The 21,972-nt window shown below is 42.6% G+C and overlaps 1 protein-coding gene across 3 annotated transcripts in view; it reads right to left on the reverse strand.

Annotated features, from left to right (window-relative positions):
- The window catches only part of LOC121283840 (glypican-5-like), a 1,341,390-nt gene that overhangs the window by 1,300,086 nt on the left and 19,332 nt on the right, over nucleotides 1-21,972 (reverse strand). For 2 of the 3 annotated variants that reach the window (XM_041198622.1, XM_041198621.1), the window contains exon 2: nucleotides 7,239-7,400. The exons of the other annotated variant lie outside the window; for it this stretch is intronic. In XM_041198622.1, coding sequence (XP_041054556.1) covers nucleotides 7,239-7,400 — 162 coding nt within the window. The remainder of the gene's footprint in view (nucleotides 1-7,238; nucleotides 7,401-21,972) is intronic. 3 annotated transcript variants of the gene reach the window in all.

Consider the following 21,972-nt stretch of genomic DNA (forward strand, 5'->3'; position numbering starts at 1 on the left):
TTAACTTTAACACCTACGTGTTCTATTGTACTATTGTCGTTGACATCTTTTGATGATCTGCTTCTATCACTGCTTGTTTGTCCCTACAACCACACCAACCCCCTCCACCTCTCTGTCTCTCTATCTCTCCGCCCCCCACACACACACCTTAAACCAGCTTATATTTCAGCTCTTTCCTGGACTCGAACTCGAGTTCTGTCGAAGGGTCATGAGGACTCGAAACGTCAACTCTTTTCTTCTCCGCCGATGCTGCCAGACCTGCTGAGTTTTTCCAGGTAATTCTGTTTTTGTTTCATATGATTATATGTAGCTTACTGGATAGCTCATAACCCTCTCTTGATCTCCTAGAATTTGGAAAGCAGTAAAATAAATGCCAAATGAGGTCTTAGCTTATGATATTATCTACACAATTAGACCTCACATAATTTGATAAAGTTCGATCAATGGATCATCACAACATTTCACCGCTTTAGTCCTAGTCACCTTAAATTTTTAGTAATGAAACTTTTTTGTACTGAACACATTTAGGTTGAAGTAAAGCTAGAACTTGGAAAATGAGCAATGGTCCCAAACATTCTACAGACACTTTGAAAATCTGCTAACAAGGCGTAAAATAAGATGACAACAAAAGTAAAAGTAAAGGAAAGTAAACACATTTTAAATGCAGAAAACTGGAAACACTCAGCAGATCTGGCAGCATATACGGAGAGAGAAACAGTGACTGTTTCAGGTCAATGACCTTTCATCAGATTTGTTCTGATCAGTTCAAACGAGTTCAACTTGAAACACTAGGCTGGATCGTCACAGAGTCGTGGAGAATCTGCAGACGTGACCTGGATTCAGAAATCCCACCCTCATTTCTGACATATCCCATTTTCACCAGGAGGAGAAAGTGAGCAGATGTGACTCATATGTGAGGAAAACCCAAACTCAGTGGGGCTATTTGAACTCAGTGCTAAGTTCAAACAGGCCCCAATTTCACTGAAGGACCTTAAACTGCAGTGTGGGAGTCATATTTTTTCTAGTGGACGTAAATGATCATGAAGGCTAGGGTCTTTAGAATTGTCAAGGAGTGAAGTTATTTAAATCCCCAATCCTTTAAAAATTAAAAAGTCTGCCTTTGAAAGAGTTGAAAAAAATCTGTTCTAGCTGTTACTGTAGTTTTTTGTTGACATTTCCACACATGCTATCATTATGGCACTATGAATGCTTAGTTGCTTTCCACAACCAACAATTATCTCAACAGGGGTTGTAGGTTCAGTTTGATTGGCAGCTCAAAGATGTTATTAAAGGTTAGCTGTCTTTGATATAAGGTTATGAATACAAATATTTGTTTTTAAAAGGAATTAAGCACTTGAGAGGATTTAAAAGTTTAGAATTAGCTGTCATGATTGGGAGATTTTTGAATACACTTAAGTCTCTAATAGATAGTAAGACCTATATTTTATTTCATCTCAACATGGCTCCTGAGGTCTGGCCATGGTGAAAACTGGGCGAGTTCACATGGAGGGTGCAAGGGCAGAGGGTGGTGGGTGGGGGAATGGCTTGGCCTGATTTGGCATTAGGTTGGCATGGGGACTATAAGGGGCCATGGGGGTGGGTTGGGGCATAGTTGGCATTAGATTCATATGGGGGCATAGAGCTGACATGGGGAGTGGGTGGGGGGTTGATGGGCTGTGAGGGATGAGGGCCAGAGGGCCTAAAATTTAAAGAAACAACTGAGACAAAGTCCCAGGGAACCAAGGCAGGCCATTTAAACAGCCCACCTTGGCACTCGTCAGCCTTATGGCCACCTCCATTCTGCGTCCAGGTGCTGTGGGCGAACTCCACTGGCAGGCTGCCCATCACTGTCTCTGAAGCAACAATCAGCTCTGACAGGGCACTTTTTCCGGAGGCGGGTGCTGCAAGCCAGGAAATTTCCCACACAAACTACCCACCTCAGGAGCACATGAAAATTTAGTCCACTAACTCTGTTTCAATCTTCACAGAGGCTGCCAAACCTGCTGAGTATTTCCAGCATTTTTTGTCTTTGTTTTAGATTTCCACCATCTGTAGTATGCTGAAACATTTTAAATGCATTATGTTTATCCACATCAATGACTCTCTAGTGCATAATAAATAAAACCATCTCTGCCAAAATATGGTTAACTCACATTTTTGGGCACAGGAGGCACAATTTGTGGCTTGCCCAAACCTGTTTGGACAGGAAGCATACAAACTTTGAGCCTCCCCCTCATTTAAATGATTCCTGCAGTGAGATTCATGCTGCTGACTGGCTGCATGCACAACAAGGAGCCTAACAGAATACAAGGCCAGCATGTGTTGCAGCTAGCCTGGACCTTTTAAGCTATTTTTTTAAAAAAATCATTCACAGGGTGTGGGCTTCGCTGGCTAGGCCAGCATTTATTGCCCATCCCTAGCGGCTGTGAACTGGCTTCTAGAACTGCTACAGTCCATGTGGTGTAAGTATACCCACAATGCTGTCAGGAAGGGAGTTCCAGGATTTTGACCCAGCAAAAGTGAAGGAACGGTGATATATCTCCAAGTGAGGATGGTGAGTGGCTTGGAGGGGAACTTCCAGGTGGCAGTGTTCCCATGTGTCTGCTGCCCTTGCCCTTTTAGATGGTAGCGGTCATGGGTTTGGATGGTGCTATCGAAGGTGCCTTCCTGCAGTGCATCTTGTAGATGGTACACACTGCTGCTACTGTGTATCGGTGGTGGGGGGAGTGAATGTTTGTGGATGTGGTGCCAATCAAGTAGGCTGCTTTGCCCTGGATGTCAAGCTTCTTGAGTGTTCTGGAAGCTGCAGTCATCCAGGCAAGTGAGGAGTATTCCATCACTCCTGACTTGCGTCTTGTAGATGGTTTTGGGGAGTCAGGTGGTGAGTTACTCGTCACATGATTCCTACCTCTGACCTGCTCAACCGCATACAGTAGCCACAGTATTTATATGGCTAGTCCAGTTCAGTTTCTGGTCAATGGTATATTGTCCAGGCCTTGCTACATTTGGATATGGACTGCATCAGTATCTGAGGATTTGTGAATGGTGCTGAACATCATGCAATCATCAGCGAACTTCCCTAAATCTGACCTTATGACGGATGGAAGGTCATTGATGAAGCAGAAGATTGTTGGTCCTAGACAATACCCTAAGGAACTCCTGCAGTGATGTCCTGGAGCTGAGGTGACTGGCCTCCAACAATCACAACCACTTTCCTTTGTGCTAGGTATGACTCCAACTAGCGGAGAGTTTTTCCCTTGATTCCTATTGACTCCAGTTTTGCTTGGGCTTCTTCAGGCCACATTCGGTCAAATATGACCTTCACGTCAAGGGCAGTCATTCTTACCTCCCCTCAGGAGTTTAGTTCTTTTGTCCATGTTTGAACCAAGGCTGTAATGAGGTCAGGAGCTGAGTGGCCCTGGTGGAACCCAAACTGGGCATCAGGGAAATGGTTATTACTAATTAAGTGCCGCTTGGTAGCACTGTTGATGACCACTTCCATTAGTTTACCGATGATCGTGAGTAGACTGATGGGGCGGTAATTGGCCGGGTTGGATTTGACCTGCTTTTTGTGGAAAGGTCATACCTGGACTATCTTCCACATAGCCAGGTAGATGCCAGTATTGTAGCTGTACTGGAACGGCTTGGCTAAGGACGTGGCAGTTCTGGAGCATAAGGCTTCAGTACTATTGCCGGAATATTGTCAGAGCCCATAGCCTTTGCAGTATCCAGAGCTTTCAGCCATTTCTTGATATCATGTGGAGTGAATTGAATTGGCTGAAGACTGGCATCTGTGATGCTGGGGACCTCTGGAGAAGGCCGAGTTGGATCATCCACTCGGCACTTCTGGCTGAAGATTGTAGCAAATGCTTCATCCTTATATTTTGCACTGATGTGCTGGGCTCCCCCATTATTGAGGTTGGGGATATCTGTGGAGCCTCCTCCTCCAGTGAGTTGTTTGTCTATCACCATTCATGACTGGATGTGGGTGGACTGCAGAGCTTAGATCTGATCCTTTGGTTGTGGGATCGCTTAGCTCTGTCTATCACCTTCTGGTTATGCTGTTTGTCACACAAGTAATCCTGTGTTATAGCTTCACCAGGTTGAAGCCTCATTTTTAGATATGCCTGATGCTGCTCCTGGACTCTTCATTGAACCAGGCTTGATGGTAATGGTAGAGTGGGGGATATGCCGGGCCATGAGGTTACAGATTGTGTTCGGGTACAATTCTGATGCTGATGGCCTACAGCACCTCATGGTCGCCCAGTTGAGTTGCTGGATCTGTGCGAAATCTATCCCATTTAGCATGGTGGTAATGGAATCTGTAAAATATGATTCCATGAGGATGGCTGTGTTGTGGGTGGAAAACCTCGGTTAAGGAAACATGATAGGGTCCCCCTTCCGGACTGAATATTGAGTTCAACAATTTTAGATCTTGAACTCCCTCCTCCATCCCCACCCCCTTTCCGTTTCATCCCCCTCCTTTTTGTTTTTTCCAATAATTTATATAGATTTTTCTTTTCCCACCTATTTCCATTATTTTTAATGTATTCCAACGATCATTTATCTATACCTTTTATGTCCTTTTAGTCTTATTTCACCCCACCCCCACTACAGCTATCTATATCTTGCTTGTCCTGCTATCCATTTAATTAGCACATTCTTTTAGATAATATCACCACCTTCAACACCTCCTTGTTCTTTTGTCTGTGACAGCCTTTGGTTATCTCCTCCTCACGCTGCTTGCTTGAACCAACAACCACCACCCCCCTTCTCCTCCTCCTCCTCCAACCCCCCACCCCCCCCAACAAACCAGCTTATATTTCACCCCTCTCCTATTTTTACTTAGTTCTGTTGAAGGGTCATGAGGACTCGAAATGTCAACTGTACTCTTCTCCGCCGATGCTGCCAGAGCTGCTGAGTTTTTCCAGGTATTTTTTGTTTTTTTATTTTACATCTTGATATGACTTCTCATACCTAGCATGACACCGAATTCTCACACTGCTCAATGCACAACGCCCCCATCACTCAACAGAAGTCCGTAACATTTAGGACTCAAGCCTAATATTCAGATACTCATGTAATCCTCACACCCTTTCCACTGATCCCAGCCTCACGTTTGCCACTCATTGTTATTACCTCACTATTTAGCTTTGGCAGACACATCACCCAAATGCTACTGCACATTCACAGTCATGCTTTCCCCTCTCTTTTAGAAACAGGTAGCACAAAATACAAGGGAGAAGCAGAGAATCAGTAGGGGCTAGGCATACCTTTTATCCACTGAGCCCCAAGGAGGGGATGGTGCTTCACAACATGGGTCCAGATGCAACAGAGCCCATACCATCAACTGTCACAAAGATGTTTCATGATGATATGTTATTGCCTTATGGCCCTTCTCAAACTCACCTCACCCTCATCCTGCTATCTGCATCAGTGCAAAGTGAATATGGTGTGACTGCAGACTTCTTGCTTGCATACCAACACCTCACTCCAATCCTCCCCTTCTGATTTTCAGCCAAGAACTGCCACCTGCCCAGCTGAAGCACACCAAGAAGAAAGAGAAAGAACAACCCCACACCAGTGATGCAAAAGCATAGTCACACAATCTATAATTGCAGTCACCAGCTCAGATATTGGCACTTTACACATCTTAAAGGTGAATATGGAGTAAAGTTTGGCATGTGGTGAGCACAGGTATGCTGCAGCCAGATAGTTACTCACCATAGCAAAAGGTCACAGACTAGTTCTGTCACAGCAGACTCAGATGAGAATGTTAATGGAGTGGCATACAGAACATTAGTGGCAATACACAATTAAATGCTTAATGCATTAGCAGGCCTTCCAGACAGCCTCTGTCACTATCGAACAGCATGGAGGAATCTGGCTTCAATATGACAGAGGCCATTGCTCAGGGCTCTGAGCTAATCCTTTCCATTGCGGAAGTGGTGCCCAACTGCATGACAGCACCTGCAGACCCAGCTGTGACGCAGAGCTTTGTGGACATTGTCTTAGCTTCCGCCACAGCATTGGCAGAACCTACCAAACGTCTCAGTGCTGCAATGGAAGCTCAGACACAAGTTATGAGATCCATGCTGGCTGCCATGCAGGCTCAGGCTATTGCCATCATGGCTGTGGGATCACAGAGCTCAGAGGGGCACTGGCACCTCCAATCACAATCCATAGTACTTCCGCGAACTTTGCCTAAGCAGAAGTAAGTCAAAAGCACCTCATTGGATTTTGTAGTCAGCAGCGAAGCAATGGTGCTCACCATTAATGCCTAAGAAAGCATCCAACGAATTAAAAATGTGTCTTTTTTATAATGAAGATATTTGATATTTCACATGCATAAATGCAGCTTTTCAGGCCAGAGAGATTTTTCCTGCAGTAATTATAAACCTGGTACACCATTAAAAACCCAGTTATGCCTCTTTCAACAAGGCATAATCTTTCAAGAGATTTTACAACGAGACTGTAAAAGGGCAAGTTCTTGGCAGTTCAATGATTTTTATCTGATTGCAATCTGCAGAGACCTCAACAGAGCATCCTGTAGAGAAGCACAGTGCTGGTGAATGCTGACAGTTTCACCATCATTCCTACCACAAAATTCAGGCCATTGATATTTTAAAATGGTTAGGAAACTGTCACCAGGACAACTTCAATATTCTACAAATTCCATTATCAGAATGGCACTGTACTGCGGCCCTGTTCAGCTGGCCAAAGAGAAACATCACCACCCGACTGTGTGACTTTGCGTCAAATCGAGAACTAATTTTGATATCCTTCTGTTCTCCAAGCCAGAGCTCACCCTCAACACTGAAGAGATCTGACTCAACTATTAAGCTTCTAAACAATCATAACTGATGGAGTAGCACAAGCCTTGCTAGAATTAAACCAGACCTACTTGTGGCAAATTAGACTTCAACATTCTTCATCACTGCAGAAAGTCTGCATAAAATACCCAAGTGAAGCTTAATACACCACTTTTCCTTGTCCACAAACGTATAAACGCAAAGTTCTCCCTTGTTAATTGAGCCAGGATTTCTGAAGCCTGAATTTTCTGTAGGAAATATGTCTCTGATTATTTCTCAACATTTCTCTGTACTTCCAGAAATCAGCAGATTGAGATTTATCCTTCTGGATTAGCTATGTCTGCCTGGATATACCGTTGTGCTACTCGATGTTAAAAGAAACAAAAAAAAACTTATGGGGCTTAATTTGGTCAGATCACAGGTTACCTTGAAAAGCAGCTGCATTGCGTGAAATTAAAAATTTCAGTGTTGAGCTGGATGTTTGAAGTAAATTTTGAATGTCTTGACGAGCTGCAGCTTGGTATCGCTCCTCCATTTTTCTTGTGCAGCATGTTGGATCCTTTGATGTGCACACCTGAAGATCAGAACCTAAAAGAAAATGTTTTAAGAATAAATGCAGTTTCCTTGCACATTTGATTCAAAGTTACTTAGTTTAGCTTATCTGATAAGTGATTTTAAGAGTAAATTCCTAAATTCCCATGTTCTTTACATTGACAAATTCAAATTATTTGACAAATCAAATTTTTCATGTCAGGTATAGACTCTATTGATGTGTAGCTCAGATACTAATAAATGTTGAAGGAACTTTCATTTATTTGGCACCTTTTACATCCTCAGGAAACAGCATTTCTCAGCCCCTTAATTGTTTTCTGAAGAGCACTCAATTGCTATATGCACACACGGCATCCAATTTATGCAAATTAAAATCCCACATGAAGCATTGAGATGGACAACCCGTCATTCTGCTTTGGGAGAGGTGATGGTTGAGACATGGATACCTACCTGAACAGGGGACTCAGCATAATGTTGTGCAAAAGGACAGCACCTCGGACACTGTAGCATTCTTTCAGTATCATAACTGAAGTATCAACCTACATTCTCCATTCTCTCTCCTATGTCCAGTCTCATCCCACCTACATCCTCGATTCTTCTGATGCCCTACATCATATCAACAATTTCCAGTTCCTTGGCCCCAACTGCCTCCTCTTCACCATGGACGTCCAATCCCTCTGCACCTCCATACCCCACTAGGATGGTCTGAGGGCTCTCCGCTTCTTCCTTGAACAGAAGCCCGAACAATCACCATCCACCACCACTCTCCTCCGTCTGGCTGAACTTGTTCTCTCACTGAACAATTTCTCCTTAAACTCGTCTCACTTCCTCCAAATAAAAGGTGTGGCTATGGGTAACTGCATGGGCCCCAGTTATGCCTGTCTCTTTATGAGGTATGTGGAACATTCTTTGTTCCAGTCTTCCTCAGGCCCGCTCCCACAACTCTTTCTCCAGTACATCAATGACTGCTTTGATGCCGCTTCATGCTCTCGTCTGGACCTGGAAAAATTTATTAATTTTGCTTCCAATTTTCACCCCTCCATCACTTTCATGTCCATCATTGACACTTCCCTTCCCTTCCTTAATCTCTCTGTCTCAATTTCTGATGATAGACTATCCACCAAAATCCATTACAAGCCCACTGACTCTCACAGCTATCTCAACTACAGCTCCTAACACCCTGCTTCCTGTAAGGACTCCATCCCATTCTCTCAGTTCCTTCACCTCCGGCACATCTGATCTGATGATGCCACTTTCCAAAACGGTTCTTCTGACATGTCTTCCTTCTTCTTTAACCAAGATTTTCCAACCACAGTGTCTTCAGGGCCTTCAACCGTGTCCGACCCATCTCCCGTGCATCCGCCCTCACTCCTTCCTCTCCCTCCCAAAACCATGATAGGGTCCCCCTTATCCTCACTTATCACCCCACCAGCCTCCGCATTCAAAGGATCATCCTCCGCCATTTCTGCCAACTCCAGCATGATGCCACCACCAAACACATCTTCCCTTCACCCCCCACTATTGGCAATCTGTAGGGACCGATCCCTCCGGGACACCGTGGTCCACTCCTCCATTACCCCCTACACCTCAACCCCCTCCCACAGCACCTTCCCATGCAACCGCAGAAGGTGCAACACCTGCCCCTTTAGGTCCCCCCTCCTCACTGTCCAAGGGCCCAAACAATCCTTTCAAGTGAAGCAGCACTTCACTTGCACTTCCCTCAAGTTAGTCTACTGCATTTGCTGCTCCCAATGCGGTCTCCTCTATATCGGAGAAACCAAACGCAGGCTGGGTGACCGCTTTACGGAACACCTTTGGTCTGTCCACAAGCATGACCCAGACCTTCCTGTCACTTGCCATTTCAACACAACACTCTGCTCTCATGCCCACATGTTTGTCCTTGGCCTGCTGCAATGTTCCAGTGAAGCTCAACACAAACTGGAAGAACAGCACCTCATCTTCCGATTAGGCCCTTACAGCCTTCCGGACTTAAAATTGAGTTCAACAACTTCAGATCATGAACTCTCTCCTCCATCCTCACCCCTTTTTTCTAATTATTATTAAATATATTTTTATATACATATTTTCCTTTTCCCACCTTTTTCTATTATTATTTTCAAAATGTATTTTCATCCATTGTTTTATCTCCACTTTTTAGCCTATTTCGGTCCCCTCCCCCCACCACACCCCCACTAGGGCTATCTGTCACTTGCTCATCCTGCTTTCTGCCCTTAATGTCACCATTAGCACATCCTTTAGCTAATATCACTACCATCAACACCCCTTTGACCTTTTAGCAATCTCTCCTTTGCCTCCACCTATCGCTGGCCCCCTATCCAGCTTCACTTGTCCAACCCCCCTTAAACAGCTTATATTTCACCACATTTCTATTTCTCCTTCGTTCTGATGAAGAGTCATACGGACTCGAAACGTTAACTCTGTCTTCCTCTCCACAGATGCTGTAAGACCTGCTGAGTTTTTCCAGCAATTTTTGTTTTTGTATCAACCTACATTTTGTGCTCAAGTCCTCAAAGGGGTCCTTGAACTCATAACCTTATTGCAAAAATGAAAAACTACTCCACTTAGAGAAAGCAAAACCAAAATAATAAAATTTACATTTCATTTTCCATGACTTATTTTTCCTCTGTAACTCTAAGATCTTCTTGTTCTTGATTTATTTCAGCTACCTGCTTACAATTCATCATATAATGACATACCTTTATAGTTAAGTACAAAGACCTTGAAAGCTCATGAAATTATGAAAACTATTATATTATTGCACGATAATTCGGAGACCTGGACTAACAATCCAGAGTTGAGAGTCCGAATCCCACTATGGCCGTTTATGAATTTGAAGCATAAATAACGGTGACAATGAAGCCATTGAATTGTCATAAAAACCTAAATGTTCTTTAGCAAATGAAACCTGGCACCCTTATACAAACTACATCATATAAATCACTACAAAGAAGGATAAGAATAGGAGTAAAACTTCTCGTACGCCTCGGCTTCAACTTAAAAATCAGATATGGATATGGCAAAGGCACACCCAGCCCAGCTGACCCTGCCAAGTTCTTGTCATTAGCACCTGCAGACATGTGCTAAAGGTGGAGAGCTTCCCTGAGCAATCAAGCACCAGCCTGACCTCAATACAATTGTGTGAGTATGACAATCAGCCAACATCTCAGACTCCTCTATCATCATCCCTGTGGTAGAACAGCTCCATCAAAGATCGCTGTACAGTGGTATTCAGTTGGTAAGTGGTGGTCCTGGGAGCCCTCAACTTTGACTCCATATGACATTAAATCTCATGGCATTTGCTGAAAGACAAGCAAGAATCCCCTGCTGATTACCTGCTACTGCCTCCTTCAACTTATGAATCAGTACTCCTAAGCACGAGTTGAAAGAAGCACTGAGGATAGCAAAGGCACAGACTGTACTCTCTGTCAGGGACTTCAATGCCAACATTAAGCGTGGCTCAGTAGTACAACCACTGACCGAGCCCAAAAGAACATAGTGGCCAGACTGGGTTTACAGCAGGTGGCCAGACAGAAAAACCTACTTAACCACATCCTCACCAAACTACATGTCGGAGTTGCATCTGTCCGTGGTAGTACTGATGGCAGTGATCATTGTACAGTCCTGAGGGCGACAAAGTCGTGTCTTCACACAGACCAGAGCCTCCATCGTGTTGTGTGCCACTACCATTTTGCTCAATGGCATGGATTAAGAACAAATCCAGCAGCTCAAAACTGGGCATCCGAGAGGCTCTGTGAGCCATCAGCAACAGCAGAATTGTATTCTACCACAATCCGTAACCTTATGGCCTGGTATAGCCCTCACTCTACCATTATCATCCAGCCATGCAACTAACAATCGTTTAATGATAAGTGGTAAAGCGCATGCCAGGAGTAGCACCAGGTATAGCTGAAACTAAGATTCCAACCAGGTAAAGCTTTAACACAGAGCAACAAGCATATTAAACAGGGAAAGCAGGATCCAAAAGACAAAGCAAAGTAACTCCACAACCAACAGATTAGGCCAAAGTTCTGCAGTCCTGCAGAATTAAACAATTAAACAACGAACAGCAGGAGAAAGTTCCAGGCAAATTCCCATCTCAATGATGGTGGAGCCAGCACTCCATTGCAATAGGGAAGGCTGAAGCTTTCGCAACCATCTTCAGCTAAATGTACTGAGTTGATAATGTAACTCGGCCTTCTCCTGAGGTTCTACCATTAGAGAACCAGTTTTCAGTTAATTTGGTTCACTCTATGTGGTACCAAAAAAGAGATTGAATACAGCAAAGGCTATGGGTCAACAACATACTGGTTGTAGAAGTTCAGTGTTTCAGAACTTGTCACACCTCTTGACAAGTTGCTCCAGTAGACTTACAACACTCAACACGTGACAACCTGACAAAGTATAAAATTGCCAAAGTATGTCCCACCCACAAATCTATGAGGAGGTGGTGGTGTAATGGTATTGTCACTGGACCATTAATACACTGGGGACCTGGGTTCAAATCCTACCACAGCAGATGGTGAAATTTGAATTTAATAAAAATCTGATGATGGCCACAAAACAATTGCTGTTAAAAACCCATCTGGTTCACTAATGTCCTTTAGGGAAGGAAATCTGCTGTGACTCCAGACCCACAGCAATGTGGTTGGTTCTTAAAAAATGCCCTCTGGTAATTAGGGATGGGCAATAAATGTTGGCCTAAAAAAAAATTACCAATGGCTTTCTCGATCATCAGCAAAGGAAATAACTTTCTCACCTATGTTCAGTTTTGGATCCAAGTGATTAGGAAGACGAATGGAATGTTGGCATTTACTGCAGGAGGAATATAAAAGTAGGGAAGTTTTACTGCAGCTGTACAGGGCCTTGGTGAGACCGTGTACAGTTTTGGTCTCCTTATTTGAAAAAAAGGCATAATTGCTTGAGAAGCAGTTCAGAGAAGGTTCACTTGACTCATTCCCAGGATGAAGGGCTTATCTTATGAAGAGAGGTTGAACAGGTTAGACCTATACCCAGAAGAGTGAGACGTGATCTTATTGAAACATATAAGGTCCTGGGGGGACTGGATAGGGTGGATACCGGGAGAATGTTTCCTCTTGTGGGGGAAGCTAGAACTCAGGCATGATGCTTAAGAACAAGAGGTCTCCTTTTTAAGACAGAGGTGCAGATAATTCTCAACTCTCAGAGGGTCATTAGAGTGTGGAAATCTCTTCCCTAGGTAATGAAGTCTCTAAATTTTTTCAAGGTTGAGTTAGATAGATTTTTGCTAGACAAGGGGTTCAAGGGTTATGCGGTAAGGACAGGAAAGTGGAACTGAGACCATAACCAGATCAGCCATGATCTTATGGAATGGTGGACCAGGTTCAAAGGGCTGAATGGCCAATTCTTGCTTCTAAGTCCCATGTATGTTCCTATGTGTGTTTCTACATTTCCACGAGGACCATTCAGCTCAATATCTCCATAGCCTTGGTCCAAACATGGACAAAAGAGCTGAATTCAGAACTGAAGCAAGAGTGTTACTCTTGACTCCAAAGCAACATTTGATAGGAGTTGGGCACCATGGATTCCTTTCAAAACTGCAGTCAGTGGGAATCAAGGGAAAGCTGTTCACTGGTTAGAATCATAACTAGCACAAAGAAAGATGATTATGCTAGTTACAAGCCAATCAAGGCAAGAGAAAAAGGTATTAATATGGGAAATAATAAACAGACCGTGACAGGAAAGGACAAAGATCTAAGAGTAAATCTAAGAGTAAATAATACAAACAGACAAATCTAAGAGTAAATCATACAAACATACGAAAATATGAATTAGGAGCAGGAGTAGGCCACTTGGCCCCTCGAGCCTGCTCCACCATTCAATAAGATCATGGCTGATCTGAATGTAACCTCAATCCTCATTCCTGTCTACCCCGATAACCTTTCATCCCCTTGTTAATCAAGAATCTATCTAGCTCTGCCTTAAAATTATTCAAAGACTCTGCTTCCACCGCCTTTTGAGGAAGAGAGTTCCAAAGACTTTCAACCCACTGAGAGAAAAATTTTCTCCTCATCTACATCTTCAGTGAGTAGTCCCTTATTTTTCAACAGTAACCCCTAATTCTAGATTCTCCAACAAGATCCTCTCCCCATCCACCCTGGCAAGACCCCTCACGATCTTTAAGGTTTCAATTAAGTCACGTCTTACTCTTCTAAATTCCAGTGGATACAAGGCTAACCTGTCCAGCTCTTTCTCATAAGACAACCTGCCCATCCCTGGTATTAGTCTAGTAAACCTTCTCTGAGCTGCTTCTAAAGCATTTACATCTGTCTTTAAATAAGGATACCCAGTACAGTACACAATACTCCAGATGTGGTCTCACCAATGCCCTGTACAACTGATACATAACCTCCTTACTTTTGTAATCAATTCCCCTCACAATAAATGATAACTTTCTATTAGCTTTCCTAATTACTTGCATACTAACTTTTTGTACTTCATGCACTAGGGCACCTAGATTCCTCTGAATCTCAGAGTTCTGCAATCTCTCTATTTAGAAAATAAGTTTTTTTTTAATTCTTCCTGCCAAAATGAACAATTTCACATTTGCCCACATTATACTCCCTTTGCCAGATCTTTGCCCACTCACTTAACCTATCTATATCACTTTGCAGCCTCCTTACATCCTCTTGACAATTTAACTTTCCTACCAATCTTTGTGTCATCAGCAAATTTATCAACCTTCCCTTATGTCCCTTCGTCCAAGTCATTTATATAAATTGTAAAAAGTTGAGGCCCCGGCACTGATCCCTGTGGCACACCACTCGTCACATCCTGCCAACCAGAAAGATACCCATTTTTGCCAGCTCTCTGCTTCCTGTTAGCTAGCCTATCTTCTAACCATGCCAATGTTACTCCCTACACCATGAGCCTTTATTTTCTGCAATAAAATCAACAGATAAGGCTAGACACTACTAAAATAAAAAAGTATCTGTATCTAAATGCATGTAGCATTCGAAACAGAACAGATGAACTGACAGCGCAAAGAGAAATAAGTAAGTACAATCTGATAGCCATTACAGAGACATGACAACAGGATGACATAGATTGGGACCTGAATATTGAAGGGGATGTGACATTTAGAAAGGACAGGAAGTTAGGAAAAGGTGGAGGGGTGGCTCTGTTAATTGATGATGGTATTAACCCATCAGAGAGGGATGATCTAAGTTCAGGAAACCAGGATGTAGAAGCGATTTGGGTTGAGATGAGAAATGGTAAAGGCAAGAAGTCACGTGTGGGAGTGGTGTATAGGCCCCCTAATTGTAACTGCATAGTAGGACAGAGTATAAAAGAAGAGCTTGTCAGGAAGGTACAGCAATAATCATGGGGCATTGTCATCTATACATAGACTGGAAAAATTAGATGGGCAAAGGTAGCGTAGATGAGGAGTTCATAGAATATTTTTGGGATAGTTTCTTGGAACAGCACGTTCTGCAGCCATCCAGAGAGCAGTCTATACTAGGTCTGGTAGTGAGCAACGAGATAGGATTAATTAATAACCTCATATGAAGGCACCCACAGGAGCAGCGATCACAATATGATTGAATTTCACATTCATTTTGAGGGAGAAACGAGTGCATCCAAGACTAGTATTTTAAACTTAAATAAGTGCAATTATGAGAGCATGAAAGCAGAGCTAGTTAAAGTGAACTGACAAATGAAGTTAAGAGATAGGTCAATAGAGGTTCAGTAGCAGACATTTAAAGGGATATTTCAGAATACACAAAATGTATACATTCCAATGAGAATGAAAAATTCCAAGGGGATAACCCACCATCGGTGGTTAACTGAAAACATTAAAGACAGTTTCAAACTTAAAGAAAAAGCATATAATTATGCAAAGATGGCTGGCAGGTCAGAAGATTGGAAATAATATAAGTTACAGCAAAAAATGACAAAAAGATTAATAAGGAGGGGAAAATTAGTGTACAAGAGAAAGCTAGCTAGTAACATAAAGATGGTTGGCAAGAGTTTCTATAGATATTTAAATAAGAGATAATAAAGTGCGCATTGGTCCTATAGAGTGCGCGTCTGGGAACTGATAATGGAAAGTAGGGAGACGGCAGATGAAATAAATAGGTATTTTGCTTCTATCTCCACTGTAGGGGACACAAGTAACGTCCCAGAAGTAGCTGTGAATCCAGAAATGGAAGGGAGGGGGAGAACTCGGGGAAATTTTAATCACCAGCGAGGTGGTATTGAGCAAAATATTGGGACTGCGGGCTGACAAATCCCCAGGTCTGGATGGACTTCACCCTAAGGTCTTGAAAGAAGTGGCTAGTGAGATAGTTGATGCATTGGTTTTAATTTTCCAAAATTCCCTAGATTCAGGGAAGGCTTCATTAGATTGGAAAATAGCAAATGTAACTCCTTTGTTCAAAAGGCGGGGGGGGGGGGGGGGGGAACGGAAAGCAGGGAACAACAGGCCTAGTTAGCCTAACGTCTGTCATAGGGAAATTGTTTGAAGTTATTATTAAAGATGTTATAGCAGAGCACTTAGAAAAATTCAAGGCAATCAAGCAGAGACAACATGGTTTTGTGAAAGGGAAATCATGTTTGACCAACTTGTGGGAGTTCTTTGAGGAAGTAACATGGGCTGTGGATAAAGGGGAACCAATGGATGTATTGTGCTTAGATTTCCAGAAGCCATTATTACTTGATTTAGATGTGATAAGATTTCCAGGGGGGCATTATTATTTGTCATTTATATAAATGACATAGGTGACTACGTGGGGGGTAGGATTAATAAGTTTGCGGATGACACAAAGATTGGCTGGTTAACAGTGAGGTTGAGTGTCTTGGGCTACAGGAAGATATAGATGGGATGGTCAAATGGACAGATATGTGGCAGATGGCATTTAACCCTGAAAAGTGTGAGGTGACACACTTTGGAAGGAATTTGACAAGAAAGTATTCAATGAACAGCATGACACTAGGAAGTTCTGAGGAACAAAGGGACCTTGGCGTGTGTGTCCACAGATCTCTAAATGCGGAGGGGCATGTTAGTGGGGTGGCGAAAAAGGCATATGGGACACTTGCCTTTATCAATCGAGGCATAGATTATAAAAGTAGGGAGATCATGTTGGAGTTCTATAGAACCTTAGTGAGGCCACAGCTGGAGTACGGTGTGCAGTTCTGGTCACCACATTATAGGAAGGATGTGATTGCACTGGAGGGGGTGCAGAGCAGGTTCACCAGGATGTTGCCTGGGATGAAACATTTAAATTATGAAGAGAGGTTGGATAGGCTTGGGTGGTTTTCGTTGGAGCAGAGAACACTGAGGGGCGGCCTGATCAAGGTGTACAAGAGGGGCATGGACAGGGTGGATAGGGAGCAGCTGTTCCCCTTAGTTGAAGGGTCAGTCACAAGGGGGCATAAGTTCAAGGCGAGGGGCAGGAGGTTTAGGGGGGGATGGGAAGAAAAACTTTTTTACCCAGAGAGTGGAATGCACTGCCTGGGAGGGTAGTGGAGGCGGGTTGCCTCACATCCTTTAAAAAGTACCTAGATGAGCACTTGGCACGTCATAACATTCAAGGCTATGGGCCAAGTGCTGGTAAATGGGATTAGGTATGTCGGTCAGGTGTTTCTCATGTGTCGGTGCAGACTCGATGGGGCAAAGGGCCCCTTCTGCACTGTGATTCTGTGATTTGATAAAAGTGTCACATCAAAGGTTATTGTGGAAAATAAAAGCTCACAGTGCCGGAAGGGTAACATATTGGCATGGATAGAAGATTGGCTAGCTAACAGGAAGCAGAGAGTTGGCATAAATGGGTATAGAAACATGGAAACATAGAAAATAGGAGCAGGAGCAGGCCACTTGGCTCTTCGAGCCTGCTCCGCCATTCATTATGATCATGGCTGATCATCCAACTCAATAGCCTGCTCCCGGTTTATCCCCATATCCTTTGATCACTCTTGCCCTAAGTGCGATATGTAACTCCTTCTTGAAAACATACAATATTTTGGCCTCAACTACTTTCTGTGGTAGCGAATTCCACAGGCTCACCACTCTCTGGATGAAGAAATTTCTCCTCATCTCAGTCCTAAACGGTCTACCCTATATCCTCAGTCTGTGCCCCCTATGAGATCCCCCCTCATTCTTCTGAACTCCAGCGAATATAATCCTAACCGACTCAATCTCTCCTCATACGTCAGTCCCGCCACACCAGGAATCAGTCTGGTAAACCTTTGCTGCACTCCCTCTATAGCAAGAACATCCATCCTCAGATAAGGAGACAAAAACTATAAACAATATTCCAGGTGTGGTCTCACTAAGGCCCTGTATGATTGCAGCAAGGCATCCCTGCTCCTGTACTTGGATCCTCTCGCTATGAAGGCCAACATACCATTTGCCTTCTTTACCACCTGCTGCACCTGCATGCTTACCTTCAGCGACTGGTGTACGAAGACACCCAGGTCTTGTTGTGCATTCCCCCTCTCTCCATTTATAGCAATTCAGATAATCTGCCTCCCTGTTTTTGCTATCAAAGTGGGTAACCTCACATTTATCCACATTATACTGGATCTGCCATGCATTTACCCACTCACTCAGCTTGTCCAAATCACACTGAAGCATCTCTGCATCCTCCTCACAGCTCACCCTCCCACCCAGCTTTGTGTCATCTGCAAATTTGGAGATATTACATTTAGTTCCCTCATCTAAATCATTATATATTGTGAATAGCTGGTGTCCCAGCACCGATCCCTGCGGAACCCCACTAGTCGCTGCTTGCCATTCGAAAAAAGACCCGTTTATTCCTGCTCTTTTCTTCCTGTCTGCCAACCAGTTTTCTATCCATCTCAATACACTACCCCCAATCCCATGTGCTTTAATTTTCATTTTATATTTTATCTTTCTGGTTGGCAGGATGTGATGAGTGATGTGCCTCAGAGATCAGTGCTAGGGCCTCAACTTTTTACAATTTATATAAATTACTTGGATGAAGGGATGTTTGATAAATTTGCTGATGACACATGATAGGTAGAAAATTAAATTTTGAAGAGGACATAAGGTGGTTACAAAGTGGCATAGATGGGTTAAGTGACTGGGCAAAGATTTGGCATAGGGAGTGTAATTTGGACAAATGTGAAATTGTTCATTTTGGCAGGAAGAATAAAAAAGAAGCTTATTATCTAAATGGTGAGAGATTTCAGAGCTCTGAGATTCAAAGGGATTTGGGTGTCCTAGTGCATAAATCACAAAAGGCTAATATGCAGGCACAGCAAGTAATTAGGAAAGCTAATAGAAAGTTATCATTTATTGTGAGGGGAATTGTTTACAAAAGTAAGGAGATTATGTTTCAGTTGTATAGGGCACTGGTGAGACCACATCTGGAGTATTGTGTACTGTACTGGGTATCCTTATTTAAAGAAAGATGTAAATGCATTGGAAGCAGTTCAGAGAAGATTTACTAGACTAATACCAGGGATGGGCGGGTTGTCTTAAGAGGAAAGAGCTGGACAGGTTAGCCTTGTATCCACTGGAATTTAGAAGAGTAAGAGGTGACTTAATTGAAACCTTTAAGATCCTGAGGGGTCTTGCCAGGGTGGATGTGGAGAGGATGTTTCCTCTTTTGGGAGAATCTAGAACTAGGGGTGAATGTTTAAAAATAGGGGGTCACTCATTTAAGACAGATGAGTTTTTTTTCTCTCATAGGGTAGAGAGTCTTTGGAACTCTCTTCCTCAAAAGGCGGTGGAAGCAGAGTCCTTGAATATTTTTAAGGCAGAGGTAGATAGATTTTTGATTAACAAGGGGGTTCGAGGTTAGCGGGGGTAGGCAGGAATGCAGAGTTGAAGTTACAATCAGATCAGCCATGCTCTTATCAAATGGCGGAGGGGACTCAAGGGGCTGAGTGGCCTACTGCTTCTCCTAATTCACATGTTCATAAGTAAGAGCCTGCAAAGAGGCTGAAAACGTGCATAGACAGTTTAAGTGAGCGGACAACAGGTGGGAGATGGAATATAACGAAAGTTATAATCGGAAGGACAAAATTATTCACTGTAGCAGTAAGAATTTTTCCAAAAGATGTGAAACTTCTAAATATTGAGGCTAGATTTTCCCCTCCCCCCACCTCCTGTGTCTGGAGGCCTGGGGGCCCACAAATTTGTACTTATCAGGCCTTTCACAACAAAAGCCATTTTCACTGTGGTGAATGTAAAATGACAATGGGATCACCATTTAAATGCCTAATGCAAATGCAATTTTCCTTGACATTGGTATTTTCATTGAGGTATGTGGGTCCTTGAAGGCTGTGTGTCCCACACCAGTTGTCAGTTCCTGAAGGTAAGGGAAATGCCAACTCAACAATTTTTCTGTTAACAAGCTCTATAAAACAATAGATTTTTATTCTAGTAAGAGTAAATGGAAGATGCATTCTTTTGGTGGCATCTCTGTTTGAAAATGAAATACATTTCAATTTCTGTCATCTGCTCTTTCTTTAAAATAAATTAGTCCCACTGGCTACTTCCACTTCATCTTATCCAACATTCAGCATCATTAATTCTATGCTTTATTTATTAGTTAGGTATTCTGATTAACGTGATAGATGCTATCATTGGAAATTTTAAATGAAATAAACAATTTCCACTTTATACCTAGAAAAAGTAATGAAACATTTTCTGTTTTCATCCAACTACATCGTCAAAGTCTTCATACTGAAATAGTGTCAATTCATGCCAGCTTGGAAAAGTTGGTGCTGTAGATGTATTGCACTTCAGTTCATTATCTTTCAGAAACAAAGCAACTTTATCTTGCCTCTGTGAGATTGATAACATCCAAGTCTCAGAAGTGAGGCTATCACCCATGAATAAACAACATTCTCCAGGCCCCAATGTAAATTACTGCATTCTCATTGAACTGATTCTGAAATAGCCAACACCATCTTGCATTTACTTTGGATTTGCTACTCTAACCAATGACATATCTTCTGAAGTCAATGTTTCTAATTACTTTCCAGTTCTTGGCTTTTTATAAAATTATCGATCATATTTTTCTTTTCGCTCATATTACTGGTTTGCTTATGTCTACTTTTAACTTATGTTTCTAAAACTGTTTAAATTTGTATTCAATTATAATTTCTCCTAACTTCCCCTTCTACTGAACAGATGTCATTCTGTTGCCAGATCACTCCCTCGTTTAGGGGTTTATGAGTTTGTCCTGTTTAGTGTTGCACACAAACATGAGTGCAAGTTTTAAACTAACCAACTAAAGAGGTTCTTTGGAGATTAAATAATGATGCACAATAAACATCCCTGCTTAAAACAAAATCAAGGGCACAATCGAATTAATTTAGATAAAAAGTTGGAGCTTCAGGGTTTTTGACAACTGAAAATTCTTTCCACTGCCCAAGTATTGATAACATTACACTCACGCGAGTGAAATCTTTTAATGAATTTTGAATGTTTTTGCAGTGAATGAAGATAAAAAAAACTAGCCTTGGTTAGTTTCAACACTTTTGTGTGGTATCTACAAGGTTCTCCATGGAACCATGGTAGAATATCAAATCTAGCTACCATCTCTACTAAAATAATATGGGTTCTAAAGGAGTATACATCTCAGTGAAAGTAACATCTGTGCTGATAACTGCTTTAGTAATTTAGCACTTAACAAATGAAGGATACTTTTAATATGCTAGTGCTTTTCTTTAAATCTACCATTTAGCATATTCAGCCTGTCATCACATTTTCCAGGAACAAATGCTAGCAATTCCTAACAAAAAGATCAGTAAGACTCTACCAACACTTCCACACTGATGGCTCTGCAGCAATTTTCCTTCTCCTATCCAAGATGAAAACAACCAGTTGCCTTAATATGGTGCTTCAAAGTAGTAAAACATCTTAAGGCGATTCACAGGAAGGTTATCAAACAAAAATGGACACTGAACCATATAATGAGATATGAGGGAAGATTACCAAAATTTGGTCAAAGAGATTGGGTTCTAAGAATCATCTTAAAGGAGCTAAGAGAATCAGAGAGTTTGAGGTGTTAAGTGAGGAAATTTCAGAGTTTAGTGCTTTGGCAGCTCAAAGCATGGCTGCAAATGGTAGACTGATTAAAATCAGGCAAGGAACCAGAAATGGAAGAGTACAGATATCTGGGAGAGCTGTAGAAAGTTGCAGAGATAGGGAGGGCGAGGCCATGGAGTGACTGGAAAAAAAGAGTGAGAATTTTAAAATCGAGGTTTTGCTTAACCATGAGCCAATGTAGGTCAGTGAGCAGAGGGATGAAGGGTGAATGGAATTCTGTGTGAGTTAGTATAAGAGCAGTAGAGGGCAGAAGATAAGAGGTCAGTCACAAGTAGATTGGAATAGTCAATTACAGAGGCAGGAAGTGCACAGATGAGACTTTCAGCAGCGGGTTAGCTGAGACAGAAATAGAATCATGCAATGTTACAGAGTGGAAATAGGCAGTCTCAGTGATGGTGCAGATATATAGTGAAAAGCTCATCTCGAGCACAGATTTGACACCAAGGTTGCAAACAGCCTGGTTCGGCCTCAGATCATTGACACAGAGAGGGATGGAGTCAATGGCGAGGGAGTGGAGTTGTACTG

Source organism: Carcharodon carcharias, chromosome 11 (genome assembly GCF_017639515.1).
Source record: "Carcharodon carcharias isolate sCarCar2 chromosome 11, sCarCar2.pri, whole genome shotgun sequence".
NCBI classification, from domain to species: domain Eukaryota; kingdom Metazoa; phylum Chordata; class Chondrichthyes; order Lamniformes; family Lamnidae; genus Carcharodon; species Carcharodon carcharias.